The sequence below is a fragment of the Morone saxatilis genome, unplaced genomic scaffold (genome assembly GCF_004916995.1).
Source record: "Morone saxatilis isolate NCDOM2014 unplaced genomic scaffold, NCSU_SB_2.0 Contig23, whole genome shotgun sequence".
NCBI classification, from domain to species: domain Eukaryota; kingdom Metazoa; phylum Chordata; class Actinopteri; family Moronidae; genus Morone; species Morone saxatilis.
Genome location: NW_023339796.1, coordinates 3,476,342 through 3,495,834, shown reverse-complemented (window position 1 = coordinate 3,495,834; position 19,493 = coordinate 3,476,342). Strand labels below are relative to the sequence as shown.

Below are 19,493 nucleotides of genomic sequence, written 5' to 3'. Positions count from 1 at the left end.
GGTTTTCGTGTAAATGAGAGGCCAAACCGCAGGGAAATATCTGCGTTTTCCCTTCGTGTAAACGGATTTAATATAATTTATTTAACGCCGGTGTTGCTTTCAGTTCTACACACAAAAACCGTGAGAGAGAAGTTCAAACCTGCTGACTTCACCTGTGGGCGTCAGTGTCAGATTGTCTGTTTTCATTGGTTACATATATCACAGCCCTCCCAATCTCATGTTGGAAAGCTTTGCCCACTGTCCCACCCTGCGGAAGACCACCACCGCTGCGTAGAGCCTTTACAAACTGCTAGTGCGACAAAAAGTCCCATGAATATGAACACGTACACATCTGGTCCTTCCAGTCATTGTGGTCATCTAAAACAAAAATGCCCTGTGGTCGAAGTAACCCTGCAGAGTTTAAACACACGAGATGAAACCAGTCTCTCTTCCTTCTAAGCAGTGTTGCAGCTTAGTTAATTTAGTTGCTGCCGATGAGGTGATGTGGTAAGAAGATCATACAAAGAGCTGTATGTGTGTGATCATATTGTTTCTGTTTGCTGTGTATGGTAAAAGCACCCTCGGGAGTTGTTGAGCTGCACTATGGAGCAGCGTTTTAATGAGAGGGTCTTTGTTTCGCACGAGCATTAGCATGCATGTGACACCATACACATTCCCGCCAATGATTTAACACTTTTCAATTAATAGCTGAGTGGAATACACAAAGAAATGAAGCAGGCTAGTAAACAAGGATGTATACAATGCTGATTAAAATCTATTCACAATGAACGGAAATAAAACTAGAAGAAAACCTTTGAGAGCTGCTTGTGTATAAGTTTACTTTCTCTTTCTTCTCTCCTCCAGGAAGGCATGTCTGCCCACCAGAAAGGGTTTTGACAGTTTCTTCGGTTCTTTAACAGGAAGCGTGGATTACTACAGGTAAACATATACGATTACTAACAAGGGCTGACGTTGTTCGGTGTCTGTGTGTCTATTTCTACTCACTATTTCTCCATCTGTGCCCAGTTACGGGTCCTGTGATGGCCCGGGGTTGTGTGGGTACGATCTCCATAACGACGAGGGTGTGGCGTGGGGCCAGGAAGGGAAATACTCCACCACGCTGTTCACACAGAGAGCTCGCAAGATCCTGGAGAGTCACGACCCCACAGACAGGCCGCTCTTCCTGCTGCTCTCCCTCCAGGTACCACACCGAGGTTTGATATCCGAAAAATGCCAATATGAATGTAAAACATCTCCGGGACGCGATTTAAGTTTAAGCCCCTCAAAATGAAAACGTTTTACAGGCAGAAAACAGTTTTTTTTTTGAGGAATAGTTGCAGAAACGCTACAGCCCGACATGTGTTTTGATGCTGCGTTAGTTTATGTTTGGATGTGGGGACTCAGACATGTTGGAATAACACTGAGGCCACATTAAAGTCTCTGTTTGTCTATGAGCATCAGAAACTTATTTGAAACTGTTTGGCTCATATGGACCCTAACCATCTGATTGAAAACAGGCCACACAGAAAATATAACTCACAAGAGTTTGATATTTGTTTATTGGTGGGCAGCCATGTTCATTTGATGTGTTTTGGGCTGAGCGGTTTGTGAAAATTGAGCTGATGCCCTGACAAGGACCGGCGAAAACAAAACAAAGGGCTGTTTTATTCGTTTTTTCCCCCTGGTAGGGAGAAGAGAACGCTAAAGTCCAACTTATGCGCCATGAGTTAAGAGTTGTGGGGCATTCAGGGGTTGAGGAAAGTGAGTTAACTGGAAAAAAGCAGCAGATTTTATTCCAAAATAACTAGCAATGTTGGTAGGATTAAAAAAACAACAACATATATACAGTTAAATACTGTCGGCATATCTAAAAATACATTTATTTTCCCTTTAACAAGAATAACTTGAGTGAAGTGGCCCTTTTTCAATATCTTTGTGTATTTTACTTTGAAAAGCATCCAGTATTTCTTTAAAATGAATGAGTTAATGTTTCCCTCCAGGCAGTTCACACTCCTCTACAGACTCCCAAGTCCTACATCTACCCCTACCGTGACATGGTTAACGTCGCCAGGAGAAAGTTTGCCGCCATGGTGTCCACAGTGGACGAGGCGGTCCGAAACGTCACCTACGCTCTGAGAAAATACGGATACTACCGGAACAGCGTCATCATCTACTCCACCGACAACGGCGCCCAGCCATTCACGGGGGGGAGCAACTGGCCGCTGCGAGGCCGTAAGGTAGAAAACCTGCTCGTAGTCAGACTTCAGTTATCCTCAGTGTTTCATAAGTCGGTGGACGTCGTTTGATTGCCTCTGAGCGTTAGATTGGAATATAATGAATGTGAGTGGTACATGTGGAGATCTCTGTGCTTGTAACCAAACTTCCGGACTTGTCTCCAGGGAACGTACTGGGAAGGCGGAGTCCGTGGAGTGGCGTTTGTTCACAGTCCCCTGTTGAGACGCAGGAAACGTGTCTCCAAAGCTCTGCTGCACATCACTGACTGGTTCCCCACACTGGTGGGCCTGGCCGGGGGCAACATCAGCCAAGTCAGTGGAACATTAGAACATATTTTATGCTATTTGTGCTCTTTTTTTTTACTTTTTGAATGTGTCTTTTGTTTCCTTGTATGTTTGTCATTAATGTTACTTAATCTCAGTCTATGTTTTTAATCTCACAGTGAATACAGGATAGGAAAGGTCAGACCAGATTTAGGGATTGTGTTTCTCTCCGCGGCCACCCAGGCTACAGATGTGAGCGATCACTTTCCTGGGAGGCTCCTCAGAGTACACTGAATTTAGGTTCTGTGTGTTTTCCTAGTTGCCATGCCAGAAACTAACTTGACCCGCTCAGTGTAACGATTTCATATTAATACACGATTTTATCTGTTGTCAGAACTGTATGTGAAGCTTCATCTCAGTATTTTGGCTTCAGAATAAAGTTCAGGTCACCGCTGTCTTTACTTGCTACCATGTAGATGAATGTGCTCCTGACCTGTTATGATAAGTGCACTATTTCTAAACAGCAGTCACATCGACGCTTTGTGTTTTAGTTCAGACATAAATTAGTTTTATTGGCAGCCTGTGTAGAGCTCCCAAAGAGCTTTGTTGGCTTAGTATGCACGTAGGTTTCCGCTGACAAAGTAGGTAAGCAGCGTTATCTTGGCTACAATCTGGACAATATCTGACAGAAACTCGATATCCACTATTACCGAAGGAAATGTATTATTATTTATTCCTGTGTGGTAAACGTACAAGTATTTATTCTGGCATTAATGCAGGAAACATGTGGACAGTAATGATGCTTTCACATTAAAAGGGCCCTCTCATTACTCTACGTATGACTCAGTCTTTGTGTTCTCTGTGATATATTTGTTTCACGTTCAGAGTCGGGGCCTGGATGGTTTTGATGTTTGGCCCACCATCAGTGAAGGGAAGGAGTCACCTCGTCTGGAGATCCTTCACAACATTGACCCTCTGCACAAACCTGCTGTGAGAAAGACCTGGAAGTCCGACACGAAGGGAGCCTCAGGTGAAAATGAAAGTAAATACGTTTAATGTTGTTCCTTCACAGTAAGGTGAAAGCAAATCCAAGCCAAAGTCAGTGCACCTTACATGTGAGATCAATCATGAAACTGAGCACATATGTTGGTGAAGATATTTAGTGTAACATTAGTATTTAGCTCTAAGCACCGACCCACAGAGCAACTATCATCTCTACAGACTCTTCTTGTGAAGGCTGAAGTGAAGACTTTATAAAAATAACTTTGTCATATTTGCTGAAACTATGTCCTGACAGATGATGTGTGAGAGAAAAATAAAGAGCCTGAATGAAAACCAATCAGAGCCGAGAAAGATAGAAAGACACTTTGGGTTGATTGATTGTTGAGTCTCATTCCCAGCGTTTTTTGACAACCCGGGAATGAGACTCAACAATCAGCTCTTTCTTCGCTCTGATTGGTTGTTTTCATTCAGGCCCGGTGGATCAGAAAAGAGGAAAGAGATATTTGGTGGCAAAAGGAGGGCAGACTGAGGAAATGTAAGGATGGATGTATAGAAAGAAGACATGTAAGCAGTAGCATCACCTACAGATAACACAGCAACGGCAAAGCTAAAGGTTAAAGCAGTGTTTCCTTCATATTCCTCATTTGTAAAACTTGAGTGTTTTCTTCGGTTTGTCAGTGAAGAAGCTGAAAGGTCCAGGCCCGGCCTTTAAGAAGCCAAAGAAGAAGAATAAGGTCCTGAGGCATCAACCAAAGCAGAAGTCGGCGTTCAAGTTGAAGACCACCAAGAAACCTCAGAGGTTTTCCTACCACGCTGCTAAACCTAACTCCAAGTCCAAGCCCCTTCCCAGACAGAAGATTAAGCCTCTTTCAAAATCAAAACTCAAACCCAAGACCAAAGTCTACCCTCAGAACCAGAGACATCACAAACAACACCTGAAGTCTCACCCCAGTGGTACTCCGTCTATCTCAGGGACATCCCTCCCTGAATCCCAGCCTCAGCTCCAAACACATTTTAAGTCAAAATCCAGGCGGACCGTATCCCAGAACCAGAACCTCGCATCACGGTCAAGACCACCTCAGCCAAAATCCAAGACACAGTTTAAATTACATTTAAAGTCAAAGTCCAAGCGGACATTAACCCAGTACCAGAACATATCCCAGCCAGAGACGCTGCAGCCCAAATCCCATCCCACCCCCCAGATCGGGCTCGAGTCGTTCCAGCCTGTATGGGACACATCGGTCCAGGCCGCCATCAGAGTTGGGGACTGGAAGCTGCTAACAGGAGACCCAGGACATGGAGACTGGGTCCCCCCACAGGTACTGCAACACGTTTAGTTAGAATACTTTTACTCCTGTTTCAAAATGATTGAAGAACAGAAATAATTACACATTTTGATCCTCAGGTACTTCCCACTTTCCCCGCTCCCTGGTGGAGCCTCGAACGTTCAGCCCCACCCTTCCTCAAACCCTCCACCCACAAAAAGGTCTGGTTGTTCAACATCACAGCCGACCCGTGTGAGCGGCGGGACCTGACGGACCAGAGGCCGGACGTGGTCCAACAGCTGCTGGCCCGACTCGCCTACTATAACCAAACGGCCGTGCCGGTTTATTTTCCGCCCGACGACCCTCGAGCCAATCCCAGCCAGAACGGCGGAGCCTGGGTGCCCTGGGTGGACGAAGAGGAGGACGAGGAGGGAAAATATCACGGAGTGTACAAGAAAGGTAGGAACAACAAGAAGAAAAAGAAGAAGAAGAAGTTGCGGGTGTGCAAGCTGCAGTCGTTCTTTATGAAACTGAACACCGGGATGATGTCCAACCGGATCTGAGGCGATTGCGTCAGAGACTTCAGTGTTTTCTGATGTTTTTATATTGTTACATCTTCGCTTCCTGAAACCAACCAACGAAGTGGGAACAGAGTTCATTCAGTTGAAGAAAACCTCCTTCAAAGACTTTCCAGAACGTGTCTTTTCACTGGCTTCACTTTTCTACTCGTTCCTCTGAAAATCAACAGTTTATTTTTTATTCTCAAACACATTTCTTTGTCGTTTACTGTCTGATTTCTAATAATGTTAAATATGAACGTTGTTGAAGTATGTACACGTACTGTCAAACATCTCGTCTGAGATTAAGGATCAGGTCGCTTCAGGCTTTTTGGGTTGACTTTTAAAAGGTCAGTTCACCACCAGTCAGAAGGGTTGGTGGTTCGATCCCCGGCTCTTCCTGCTGCATGTCAAAGTGCTCTCGAGCAAGATACTGAACCCCAAATAGCTCCTGATGCGAAGCCATCTGTGTGTGAATGGGATCAGTTTCTGTTTCTGATGAGCAGTTGGCACCTTACTATACACTTAAAAACATAATTCTGTTTTTAAAAATATATTTAATTTGGTGCAAAATAAAGAATAAGAAGTTTTCAGGGCTTCTTTTATGTTTTGGCTTCCAACAACAATGCTACAAAATCACGATATAAAAATGTATAAAAACTGCTGTTTCATTTGTGAAGTACGACTTTTGTAATGGAAATATTTTTAGAAATATTGTGCTTTCTTTCTGAAGTGGCTCTCCTATGAGATGACGGTACCAGCAGTGAAATTTGAGTTTGAGGCCAGTTTAAATTACAGTAAGCAGGAACATGTTTGTGTGATTTGGGTGAACTGACCCTTTAAATTATTACAGCTATTTTTTATTATAAACTGGTCGTTTTCCAGTCTCTGTTCTTCACTGTTGTGACGGCTGTAACAGTTTCTTCACCTGACTTATGATGTGATCGTGTGACTCGTTTCTTGTTATTACTGTTTTTTTACAAACTGACAGAGTTCTTGATACAAGGACCGACACCGCGGGGCAGGAAAATGTTCTTTAACATTGTAAATGATTCAATAACGTCTTATAACGACGATTTTAAAGACTCTGCGTTAAGTGAAACACGCAGGTTTCATGTACTGTATGTTCTCACTCTGATTAAAACGTCCCAGATCGAAGGTTTACTTTTTACAGCGAGAGTGCACGATCATTATAATTATTCCTATAAATCTATAACTGTTATTGTTTGTTTGTTTGTCATACGCAACAAAATCAGACATGGAGGTTTTAATATTTATCAGAAATACTTGTGTTGGTTTTTCTTTATGTATTACTACGGCTGAATCAGGCCTTTGGATACTGTGGCTGTTTGAATGTATTTCTAATGGCAAACATGACTATGAATTTACAGTATTTAATGTTTTTAATTCACTACATTGCTACTGTGAACAGCAGAAACTGTCATTTGTTACTTATTACATGTTATTTCTCACTTATTTAGCCCTGTTGGATTAACAAGACTTAATATTTTTCACATTTTTGAAGTTTTACTTGAACTACTCCGGTTGTTCCTCCTGACACCTGAGTGATGATCCCTTGAGTCCAATAAAAACACACACACACACTCACACACACACACAATGAGGCAGTTGAAGATAGCCGCCTCCTATCACAGACCATCGGGCTCATGCATTCAGGAAACAGTGAGGAGGAAGTAGAAAGTGTTTTTACCAGCATTAGCAGCCTCTTTGAAGTATGTTGTTGGTTTTCTCCCGTTTGAGCAAGACACCTAACCTCTAAATATTTCAGTGTATTTGCTCAATATCTAAACAAACCACGACTGTGGCCGCTGTAACCCAGTTCCTACAGTGCACGACAGCTCGAGCACGCAGCAGAGTGTGAAACAGTTTATAGGGACGCTTGATTTCCCCACCCTGAGTAAATAAAGGTAAAAGAGAATTAACTGTGACTCCGTCCTTTTATGTTTACTGGAAACGACATTCATACAGTGAAACATCAATGTGTTTGAGTATCTCCTGAGGCAGCATTAAAAAGACAAAGCTTTTATTTTCAAAGCTGTTTGCCTGCCAGTTACTGTGTAATTTATTTATTTTATTGAGTTGTGGATTTTAACAGGTCCAAACTTGAGACTTTCCAATCTGATGCAACTCAAGTATCACAGCAATCGAGAGAAAATTAAATCTCAAAGTCCACATATTCTGAAATCTGAAGTCTGACTCTAACTTTAACTCTACAGCTCTGATTGTTAAATAATTCATCCTAATTATTTAAAAGGCTCAAGAGATAAAATATACAAAGTGTTGCAGTGTGTCACATTACGAACTCAGTGCACACAATGGCTTTAACCACTAGGTGGAGCCAGACATCAACAGTCCCTGCAGGGATTGGCAGTCCAGGGTATACTGAGTATGTCTACATCAGAATATCTCAGCCAAAACACACACACACACACACACACACACACAATCTTGGGCTAAAACAGGATTTTCCACGCTTGCTGTCGTCTTCCCACTTCACACTGTTTCGACAGAGGAATAATTGAATTTGGAGCTTCTTTTATCCCCCGAACAACACAAATGGGATTAGGTAATCCTCCGGGATTAAAATATCATGATTCTGGAGGCAGTTTTTGGTTGCTGATGCTGCTTAAAAGCTGCTGGTTTGATGCTGGCGAACCAAAAGTGCAGAAGGAATTCTGTATAGTTAGAAGCTGGTTCCAAAAACAGACACAAGCCAAATCCTGAGATAAAATGTTACAATAAACATCATGAATTATATTTGATGAAGACATTTAAACTTTTCTGTAATTCACTACCAAGAGAAAAAACATTTATTTCATTATATTTTTCTGCTGAAGCCTCTCAACCTCGAGTTAGTCGGTTTAACCATTCATTGATTTCAACTCTCTCTGAGTTCACAATGCCACAGCATTCATAGAGAGAAACATTGGAAATTAACATAACTCTAAAGGCTGGAACAGGACGAGGCTTTGGGCGAGCAGAGTTAAAGGGTCAGCTCATCTAAATTACAATAACTACAATATTACATATGTGTGGTTTCATCTGTGGAGGGTTTTAAGATATCAGAGATTTCTGCTACTGTAGAAACATAGCAGACTCCAGTGAAGGCGACCTGTGGCATCTGTAGATATAAAGACTCATTCTAAGGCAACAAAAACACAATGATTGCTATATTCAGGTGATGACACACTAATGAAAACACACCTATGAACATTATATTCCATTTCTGCCAACATATCCTCCTAAATGTTACAAACTGGACCTTTAATTTGTGGTGCAGTGAATTTAATTTAATCTCTCTCTAATGTCAGTTTGAATCATACACAGAACAAACAGTGAACAGATTTAATAAGGAAGGTTTTATATGGTAGTGAGCTCAGCACTGGTGTGTGCAGATGGAATGAGGAGGTGTTAGAAATACTGTAGGTTGAGGTCATATATATATTTATCCTTTATTCATATTAAACCCGTTATATGTTTTCCGTTTTCCCAACACTGTATGATTCCATCTCTCAATACTTTCTGACTTCCCTACCCTGTCTGAGGCTCTCAGCTCGAAGCCCACTGGCTCCTACTGAAGATCTAAATCTTTAAAAGAAACTCACAATTCATTCATTATAGTTTTCATATTTAAAAAGGAAGGAATTAGCACATTTATCAGGGACTATTTCCAGCTGTGGATGAATCCACATTTGGTGCTCTGGCGAGTGTTTTGGGGCTGTGGGACGGCATTCGTGGGAGGCAAAATAAACTACAGTGTGTGTTTTTAATAGTATTTGGATGAAAAATGGAGCTCTGTGGCACAGAGGACTACAATATATCAGGCTCTGAATACACACATGTGACATTAACATTAATAAAGAATATCTAGACTAAACAAGCTTCGTTCAGAGATAGATGGCTTTAGTGCGGCGTGTTGTTTGTCCCTCTAGGATTGCTGTTCTGAACTCTAACCTCGCTGTGGACTCATTATTATCATTATTATCACTGGTTTGGACTGCATCACACCTCATTTAGAAACAAGGAGGTGTGGGCGAAAAAGAGGGGAAAGAAAAGATTAAATGAAGGAGACAAAAAAAGTAATAACACAGACACACACCTCAAAGCTTGAATAAGCAAGCTCATACATAAATAATGCACTAATTTCACCTACGTCATGCTTTCTCTCATCTCTCACACCTTGAATTAACAAGTTTACGTAGAAATATCTCACTTCTCATCCTTTCTGTCACACCCTCGCATACATAAACACAAACACACACACACACACACACACACAGACATAATGCAATCTTCTAACCAATAATCCTGCCTTCATCCTGCCTCCCCTCCAGGGAACCAGGGGAATATGAGATCTACAGAACCGAGAGCACGTGGGCGGCTGTGAAATTAGGATTCCCTTAGCACTGAGCTGCTTTTTTTGGAGGGTTTCTGCTGACACAATCAGAAACTCATAATTGAGTTCTGTTCTGTGGTTGCATTGACACGAGCCTCAGTTTGTACTCTTTTTTGTTAGATTTAAAAAGAAAAGAAAAACCCCAAAAGAAAGAAAGACGCATAATGTTCCCTCTGTGCGGTTGCATGCTGAATTATGATGCTTCAAAATTGGTACAGAGTGACTTTTCAACTCCTCCCCGAGTCTAAATTGGGACTAAAGGTACATTAATGCGACTCTACAACATGACACGTGTTGCAGGAGTTCAGTTACGTCCTGGTCAGACCAGTTTGACACAAGTACGACACAGATAAAGAAACGAATGCTGGCTCCTCACCTCCCTCTCTTCCTCCCTCCTTCCCTTCCTCCAGGGATGAACTTTAATTTTTCTTTACCTGTCACAGCTTTTCACACGGCTCCTTTCTCATCTTTCAACCCCTTCACTCTCAATTTCATCCCAGTCTTGGCTGGCTGTCTTAAGAGTTACAGCTGTTGTCATCACTCACTGAGAAGCAGAAAAATAAACGTCTTGCACGCTTTCGTTTTTTTGGAGGGACTTCAAGCTTCTGCTTCCATTCAGTTTTTTAAATTAGCATGATACAAATAAATGGTGTGATGGTGTTTACATCCATTATCCATTATCATTTAAATGACTTGGCCCAAGATGGTACAGTTTTTCTCTCATTATGTGAGAGCTTCCTGTGTCTTTCTCAGATACGGAGACAGAGCAGAGTACAGTGTATCTAATGGACAATGCTCATTAATGTGGGACAGAACCATTTGGTCACTCTTAAGGCGCCAGTATACTCCATTGGCAGTCTTTCCATCCCCCCCACCAATGTGCAAAATGAAAATGTGACAACAGGTGAATGGAAAACTTCCAGGCTTCCAGGAACTCCTGTAAACACTTTTGCTCCCAAAATGGTCGGACGACGTGTCGTACAAACCAGATCTTTTCAAGCATAATCGGGGCTCAGGTCAACTAATTTGAGAAATCTGTGATTCAGTTTGGGAGATTTTACAAGCGAGCAGAAAAGTCTAAATAATTAGCTAACTATAACTTAGAAAATGGTTGAAATAGTGAACTAAAAGTCATTCTGGTCCCAAAATTTAGGCTTAAAACCAAAGGTGACCGAGCCTTTGCGGTTGTGGCTTCGACCATCTGGAACCTCTTTATAGTTTTATACTCTTATTTACTGTTTTATCTTTCATTTTTATAGTTTTATTGTGTCATATTGTTTTTCTAATGTTTGCACTGTACGGCACCTTTTATCAACAGCTTCTAACTGCTCTGTAAAGCATAAGAAAATGTGTTTATTAATCATAAATTACTGTGGAGGTAAAGAAAGGCAGCTGTTCTCTGGTATCGTCTCAGTTGGTATCTGGGACGCATTTCTTTTCGAAAACTTTGTAACTATGTCTTCAAGGAACTCCACAGCGCAAACATATTGAGATAAATCAGGCATTGTTATTGACCGCGTCGGTGGAACATATTTTAAATGTTCCTTTGGTTTACTGATTAAATTATGAAACCTCAGAGCAACACTAACACTAACAATTTCATTCCCAAACACACAATCCACAGCGTGCACGAATGTAACGCAGCATCACTGGAGCGGCAGAGGGATGGCGACGGACACTCCACTTTCAAGTCCAAGAACAAAGAGTCCGATGCTCCACACTTTGAGTGGGCTCAGAAACCAGACAGTTATTTGGTCAGCGTGATCGGGCCTTTGCAGACAACCTTGATCTTCCCGTGTTTGCCCTCTGGCTCATTAGCCCTAATGAGCCTGCCAGTCCACAATGTCCCCACTGAGTATGTCTGCTCTTCATTAAGGCCCCTGGTAATTGAAAGCCACAACTGTAGATGAAGATACGAAGGTGGCTGGGAGAGATAAAGTCAGCTTACATGCAAGCCAAGAGCACAGATAATGAGGCCGGGGTGTGAAAGCATCTTTGTGCTGCGCTCTCTTTGGCTTTGATTGAGCTCTATAGAAAATAACCTCGCTCAAAGGACCAACCGGCGCCACTAAACTCTCATTTGCTACGAGTTTATACAGCAAGGGACATCACTGATGTCTGTGAACACTGACTATAGATAATTCATAGGAAGTTTTAATAGGCTTACAATTAAAAAAAGGTTTAAGGATAAGGCTTGTTACTGTATAATTTTCTTATTGTTATCAAACACTTTCAAAAGACCTTGGTCTGTCTCTCAATAATGATCCGTCTGTGACCCTCAGCCCCAAGACCATTGGTCCCGTTGACCTTTAAAACACCTAAAAAATATATTTTAGTTTTTTTAAAAGCTCATTAATTTCTTAAAACAGCTGGGCACTGCAGTTATTACCAAACATTACTCAAACTTAAGGAAATAGAGCATCTGTTGAGGACTATTTTCAGCAGCGAATGAATCCACATTTGGTGCACTAGTGAGTATTTGAGGCAGCAGGAACAGTGTTTGTAGATTTATAGAAACAGAGAATATTTGGTTTGTTGAACGCACCTCTATAAATCAATCATATTCAAGGGAGGAGAAAAGAGAAAGAAAGCAATAAAATCTCCCTTCTCATCTGTTATACACGTCTCAGGTGCTGTGAAACCGCTTGAGGTCTGGAGGTCAAACGCATCGCAAGCTGTTTAATTCTATTTTATACAAATACTTTGAATCCCAGACCATCTGGGGAAATACGGCCGTGGGCGGTGAATAATAAAACTCTTTCCCTAAACTCAGGTCAGGTCGAGCTGCATTTTAACACAGAACGTCAGGTTGCTCGTCGGTCAGCAACAACAAAGTGAAAAGGTCTGAAGTTTCAATGGAGAAAGGTCCGGACTGATGTTAACTAGATTCTGAGTTTGTTTAAAAAGACAAATGAAACCCTGCCTGAGGAATCCTTCAGAAGAATCTGCCGATAATAAACGGACACTTCATCTCTCCAAGTCATCGTGTTTGCAGGGTTTAAGAGTTGTAACCAACGGCTTTTAATGGTTAAACCTGATTTTATAACGGCTTATAGATCGGTTGTGAGGCATAATGCTCAACTTTGGGGTTGCCAGGTTGTGAAGAATCCCTTTGACTGGTGTTTATTCTGCTCCAACAACTCTATAGCTCATGAGGTCTGCAGTTACAAATGTCAATAATAAAAGCTCATGAGTTCCTCTCATTGCTAATAAGACTGCCTGCAGCTATAGATGATCAATAAAGCTTTATAACCATACTTTGAAGTTAATAAATTATTTTGGATCCTGATGCTCTGCAGAAGATAAGCGGTCACATGATCTGTGGAGGAAGTGTCATGTTGGAAGAGAAACACCAGCTGAAGGGATTGTACACAACCTAGCAACCAATTAGCTTTTATTAATGACTGATAACTGATTTATAAAGCATTATTTAACCATTAGTTCCAACTTATAAATGCTTTATAAAGGGTGCCAATAATTTATTGTTGTGAATTTATTACCCCGACACATAATTTAAACTCCTGCTTAATGACGTTTTATTCATTGGAATCAAAGTAAACAAATAAAATACTGTTTTAATGAACATTTAATTTGTGTTATCATCTCTTCCCTGCAGCTCAGCAGAGAAACAGTAACTCTGGATTTGTGCATTTGTTGTCTGAAACCTTAAATAAATGTATTTTTCTCAGAGATAATGCTGTGGATAGATTTTGTTCCCCATCTCTGACTATAGTAGCAGGTTAAGAAGAGATCTGTTAATGGTTTCAGTGCACGTACATGTGGACACACGAGTGGCTATTGTTTTAAAACAGACTTATCTATGTGCTGTTAAATATGTTAAATACGAGTCCTCTCTTCGTACCAGGTCCTTTCAGGTTTTAATTGATCAAACAAAAAGCCAATGCAAACTTTTCAAACACCCACCTCGATCGAGCGTGTGGGAATTCAACAGACGTGAAGGTGTCAACACTTCATTAAAACCGGGGCCGCTGAGGAACGAAAGGTGAACAGGATCAACCTCTCAGCTCTTTATACATCCAGTTGTTGCAACGGACGTCTGTACGAGGCTTAAGAGGCAGTGCTGCCATAGTAACAGACATCTAGAGCTTTCTACACATCTAGTCTGCGAGTCCAACATCACTCAGGATCCCTCAACTATCACCTGGGAGGGGTTTCAGGCTGTTTGACTATAGTGGCACTCAAGAGTTCAGATTTTGCTTTTGACAGCATTCGATGACAAGAACTCACTGCTGTGTTTTCCATCAAACATTGAGGGTTGTACATCTGTTTTCTCCATTTCTCTTTCTTACATTTTCTGTCAAGGTTGAAGAAAGTAGCTGCTGACACAGCAACAGTTCCCAGAGTTACTCCTGACATTCTTCCTCATACTGTCACATGTAACTGGAAATCAACCTTCACAGTATGAACCCACAGCAGCTCACTTGTATAAAGTTTCAATTCAGTATATTTGTATAGCGCCAATTCTTAACAAAAGTTGTTTCAGGACACCGACTCCTTAAAATTATAACACCCAACTGTTCCTACCAAGAGCAAGCACTTGGTGACGGCAGCAAAGTAACTATCGAAGGGTCGACATATTTCAATGTGGACCAAAGCGGTGCCCTTATGAGGCAGTTGGTCTTGAAGAATCCATCTTGCCAGGATCAGGTAGCCAATATAACCGTCAACTCAATTTTAAAAACCATTCAGAACTGGTTCAGTTAACTGAATTTAGGAAGCTGAAATGCACTTGAGATACACGTTGATAAACACCCGAACTACTACCTTCTTTGTACGTTTGCCTCCGCCTGTATCACTTCATTAAAACTGGGACAGGCTTATTGCTTTAAGACCCTTTAATGCAGGTCTAACTCTACCTTCTTGCCTTGAGACGCACACTTCCCCCCCCAACAATCAGCTCCTCTTACATCTCCCAAAACTTTGTGCATTGACAGTTTTTCCTCCTCTTTCTACCTTTTTTTGGAACAAGCAATTACAGGTGAAGATCCAAATATGATCAAGTCAGACGCACCGTAAACGCAATCTCTCTTCGGGAGTTGGTCTCCGCTCGGCTCATTTATTTTCCAGCTCTTATCGACTTTGCTCTTTTCCTCCACTGAGAAGCAGAATTTACATTTAAATGTCATCCCTTATCCTACCCAATTTGTGTTTGCTTCAATGAATAAAGAGCCATAGGTAAACAGGTAGTTTTTTCCTGACTCTGGCTTTCAGGCTCTGAAAAGGAGAAAATTTATATTTTACTAAACTTTCATTTATTTAACTAAAAAAAGTTTTTTTACTGCAATGCAGCAGTAACAGAAGATTCTTCATCTGCCATCCTTTTCTACATCAGTGCCCTCTCTCAGTCCCACAACACCTTGATGTCAGCAAAATGTGCGTTATAGAAAAACCCTGTGAAAACTACACAGGATTGTTTCTTTGATCTCGTGACCTACATTTATTAGCTTCTCTACTTCCTTTTACCTGCAGATCCATTTTAAGTCCATAAATAAAAAAGGTTTAGATGTGAACACAACAACAAAGAGAAGGACAAAATTTAAATCACACATGGCTCTTGTAGATCTCTTATAGATTTCTTATATAAAGATCAGTAGTGGGATTTCTGGGCCAAATACATCCAGGCTGAGGAAGGGCCCCTCCTGAAGTATTGGTGCATATTTAATTAATTTCCCAAACACTGAAAACTTCTATACATGTATCTAGTAATTGCTCAACTACTTCCCATTGCAGCATTTATATTGCAGGACGTTCAGCATCCTCTTATAAAACAGGTCTAGAAAGTCTGTCTCCCTCAGGCCAAAAACTGGACCAGGGAACTGAGGCAGGCACTGACTTTGTGACTTTAATGTCCACATTTTAGAGAACACAGTTTTGTTTACGAAACTATTGATACAAAACAGAGATAATGGGGAATCAGAAATGAAGTCAAGACGGTCAAATTAAGAGGTGGGAACTGACGTGAGACGGCAGACACCTCTCTGGTTTTAGACCCTGAATATTTGCAGTGTTTTAGTTTTCCTTAAAGAACAGGGATGTTCAGCAACAGACTGCACCCACCTCCACTATTTAACAGACATTTTAAAACGACACATTTCATGTCCTTACCTGGATACAGACACACGTCACGCAACAAAACCCTTAAATACATCACACCATTGTAGGCTGGGACTGGAGTGTATTATTCACCGCCAACCAGCAGCCAAAAGGCATACAGCGGTACACTGCATTTAAAACTGTTCACTTCAGGGAGACATTAAAGACAACAAAGAACGAGACGTACTGGTCAAAAAACACATAATGCCCTGGATTTTTATTTCATTTTGTGACAATTCAAGAGGATTCTTAGTCTTTCCCGTGTAGTGTTTGTGTGTGTGTGTGTGTGTGTGTGTGTGTGTGTGTGTATAGGAAGGGTCTACAAAAACAAAACAAAAACTCATGAATCAACTGGGCCATTGGAATGGGCATTGGGATTGTGGTACAGACAAAGAAAAACTACAAGTAGCCTTGTTCAGTACCAAACTCTTCACAGAAGAGAGCGAAGTTTTTTTTGTTGTTGTTTTTTTTAAAGGTTTTTTCTTTTTTTCCCAAATGAAGGCACCCGATAACTTGTGGTTCATGGCCTTTCAGCCTTCTGGAGAGTTTTTAAAAGTATTTTCAATGAATACATGTTTTCTTCCTCATTATGTAGAAGCTGGAATGATAAAATGTCAGTTACTGCATTATTTTTTTAACTCCCTTAGTTTCTTTTTTTTCTTAGATCAACAAGTAACAAAAGAATGAAGTCCTTCATGAGGAAAATTCAAATAAAAGTGGGAGATACAAAAATATTTATTTTAAAAAATGATAAGTAGAGATGGTTGGAGGGCGGGGTGGGAACATGTTTTAGAGAAAACAAAAAGTAAATAAGGCCGTCTGGTGCAAACCAGAGGCCAAAAATCATAAAAAAGCAGCATTAATCAATTAAAAAACAAATTATATAGTGCTTAGATAAGTCAGAAGCAGCAAAGTCTTCTGGGAAAGAGTCTTCATCCCCATTGTTTTGTTACTTGTCTCAGGAATAATATACGTATGGAAGAGCTCTGTGGAAACTGATTAACCCACTGACAAACTGATGCCTACAACAAATTCACACCCATCGTCATCTACGGCCCTGCGCCTGAATCTGTGAACGCACGTCTCCATGGATTCAACATGACTGACACATGGGGAACATCAGGGGGGAAGAGCGCCCAACAAAAACGGGCGAGCTCCCGGCCATGTTCACAACATCCAAAAAGAAATAAAAAAATACAGTTTTTTTTATTTTAAATCTAGCTAAACACTGACTATAGCACGGGGAACCGGTGAGGGGTACAGTGTATTAAAAAAAAAAAAAAAAGATTTAAAAAAAAAAAACAAACATGAATGGGGTAAAAGAAAAGAAAACTTTTGTAAACACGGCACAATAAATAGATCAAACAGCAGGTTCCGCACCATGCATGTGATGACATACATTTTTCTGTGGTACAACTTTCACACCTCATACTCGCACCAGTTGCAGTTTGTCGTTTTCTCTTTTTAATTTAGATTTTTTTTTTTATATCTCGAGTGCAAAACATCACAAATGGACAGTTCTGTATTCAAGTAATGTTATATACAAGAACAGGGGCGTGGGGGGGCGTGGGGGGAAGGGGATATTACAAATATGCAGTACTGTACATATAATTGCCATATTAAGAATTTACAGACGATCTCTTATTAACAGTAACAAATAGGGAAATGGGGGGGGGAGAAAAAATAAAAATTGTACGAGACGAGCATTGCAATTAAGTCCCAAAACAGTTACCATGGAAACCCAGCCTTGCCGTGCTCAGTCCGCCACCACTTGCTGTCACGACTAACGAACGATGCATAGCACCTTAAAAAAAAAAAAAACCCAACAACAAAAAGGAGTCACGCCTTTCCCCGTGCTGCGTACGGGAGGCTACGTAACCTCCATGGCCATTGTGTTCTCTGATAGACTGTTCAGTGCTGGCTTGTCTTGTTCGTGATTCTCCCTGCGGACAGAAGACGACACAACGCGGTCAGACATAAACGCAAGTAGTATGGTAGAAGAAACAGTTTTAAAATGCTAAATAACGTCCGGTTTCCACTGCAGGAACTCCATCTGGATTAATAGAAACTCTTAGGTACGAGGTTCTTGCTGTATTTTACGCACATACACCATTAACTAGGCAACGGTTGGACATACGGCTCATCTATAGTTGTACGTTGGTGTTGGTGTGGGGTGTTGAGTTTGGACTAAAATAGGAGAGCACAAAGGGAGTTTTTCTAATTCTGTGTCGTGTTTTCCTCGTCTTGTGTTCTTTCTTAAAAGAGAAACTAGCTCTAGATGTCGTCAAATCCATAAGTGTTACCATCCAAAATAAACAACTAAAAAGGAGTTTGAGTGCTGCGTTGCAAATGTTTTTTCCCCCCCTTTGTAAGACGTTAAAGTGGAAGCATTTATGTGGGGTGTCAAGGTAAGGCGGACTGTTTTGGAAGATTTTCTTGTTGAGTTTTGTGTATTTGTATTAATACTCGACTAAGGATGCGAGCCGCAAACTAGCCTGGGCTATAAATCTTTAAATAAATAAGTAGATAAAGTGCCAAAGTTTAGCTCCAAGAACTTAAAGCAGAACATCGTTACATTTCCTGAAGTTCCTGCTGCGGAAAAAAAGCTTTAATGGTCACTTGGTATCTTTTCTTCTAAAGATATGCCCTGGGAAATAAGCTTATAATGTCCTGAACAATCAATGTTTCAATAACTGCATTTAACATTTAAGCTCTGTTCTCCACGACTAATAAACATAAGTTTATTCTTAATCTTCTTATGTTTAAACACAATAGGTTTAAGCTCATAATATAATCAAAGGCTGCGAATGCTCATTTAAAAAAAAGTCTTTCCAATTTGTGCTTTTTGGCAATATAAGGAAGCCACTTCTACCAGTGTCATTGTATAAGCACTTGCTGAATATTTGTTAGTTTAAACGGAAACAAACAGGAGGCTTTTCTTCTGTTTAGTAACTCTAGCAGTTGTATATCTGGTAAAACTTGCCTCAGTACAACCGTAAGCTGAATACAGTGCCAGGACTTTAACATATTTTCTTTTGTGATGTGTTTGTTGGAACAAAGTCTGTCTTTAGAGTATGTAAACAGGTTTATCTTATTATATTCAGAACACTTCACTGGGTCTGTCAATCATAAAACATACATCACATCTACAACTATTGTCCCAAACTCCAGATAAATATTTTAACAACAGTTTTTAACGGCAACATTTTGAACAGACTATTACATAAACCTTCATTTGTGTCACCTTTTAATGTCCTCACACTGGTTACACGTTCTTCCTCACCTGGGCACCATGTCCAGTGGCGAGGCCGAGGCCGTAGTGACCTTGGGTTTCTGACAGTTGGCGGTGGCGGCGGCTGCGTGGGCGAGCTTTAAGGCGGATGTTGACATGGTGGCGCTCAGCGTCCGGGGGGCGTGGACACGCTTGCCGGTGGGAACTCCCAGACGGAGGCTGTTGTTTCCCAGCAGGACCTGAGTGGCGGTGGTAGTGGTAGTGGTGTTGGCAGGGTGGGCGGTGCCGTTGTTGTTACTGGTAGCGGAGGTGGAGCTGGTGGTGCAGGGGTGGAGCAGGGCGGGTGTCGGGGTAGTGGTGGGAGGAGCCGGGGCAGCGGGGGAAGGGGACGCTGTGCTCGAGAGGTGCAAGCCCTTGTAGACACCTGGG

At 41.2% G+C, this 19,493-nt stretch overlaps 2 protein-coding genes across 5 annotated transcripts in view; one reads left to right on the top strand and one right to left on the bottom strand.

The window, feature by feature from the left end:
- Positions 1-5,800, top strand: part of LOC118334164 (arylsulfatase I-like) — a gene marked incomplete at its 5' end in the record, with an annotated part of 6,479 nt that extends 679 nt beyond the window's left edge. The window contains 7 exon segments of one of the 2 annotated variants that reach the window (XM_035669985.1): positions 844-918; positions 1,006-1,180; positions 1,980-2,216; positions 2,379-2,525; positions 3,363-3,507; positions 4,158-4,798; positions 4,885-5,800. In XM_035669985.1, the coding sequence (XP_035525878.1) occupies positions 844-918; positions 1,006-1,180; positions 1,980-2,216; positions 2,379-2,525; positions 3,363-3,507; positions 4,158-4,798; positions 4,885-5,307 (1,843 nt within the window). 2 annotated transcript variants of the gene reach the window in all.
- Positions 5,801-16,028: 10,228 nt separating this feature from the next.
- The window catches only part of LOC118334584 (enhancer of polycomb homolog 1-like), a 22,837-nt gene continuing 19,372 nt past the window's right edge, over positions 16,029-19,493 (bottom strand). For 2 of the 3 annotated variants that reach the window (XM_035670541.1, XM_035670543.1), the window contains 2 exons: positions 19,116-19,488; positions 16,029-17,775 (listed from right to left, as the gene is read on the bottom strand). In XM_035670541.1, the coding sequence (XP_035526434.1) occupies positions 17,703-17,775; positions 19,116-19,488 (446 nt within the window). In that variant the 3' untranslated portion in view covers positions 16,029-17,702. Of the gene's footprint in view, positions 17,776-19,076; positions 19,489-19,493 lie in introns of all 3 variants that reach the window. The other variant, XM_035670542.1, reaches the window with a different exon arrangement.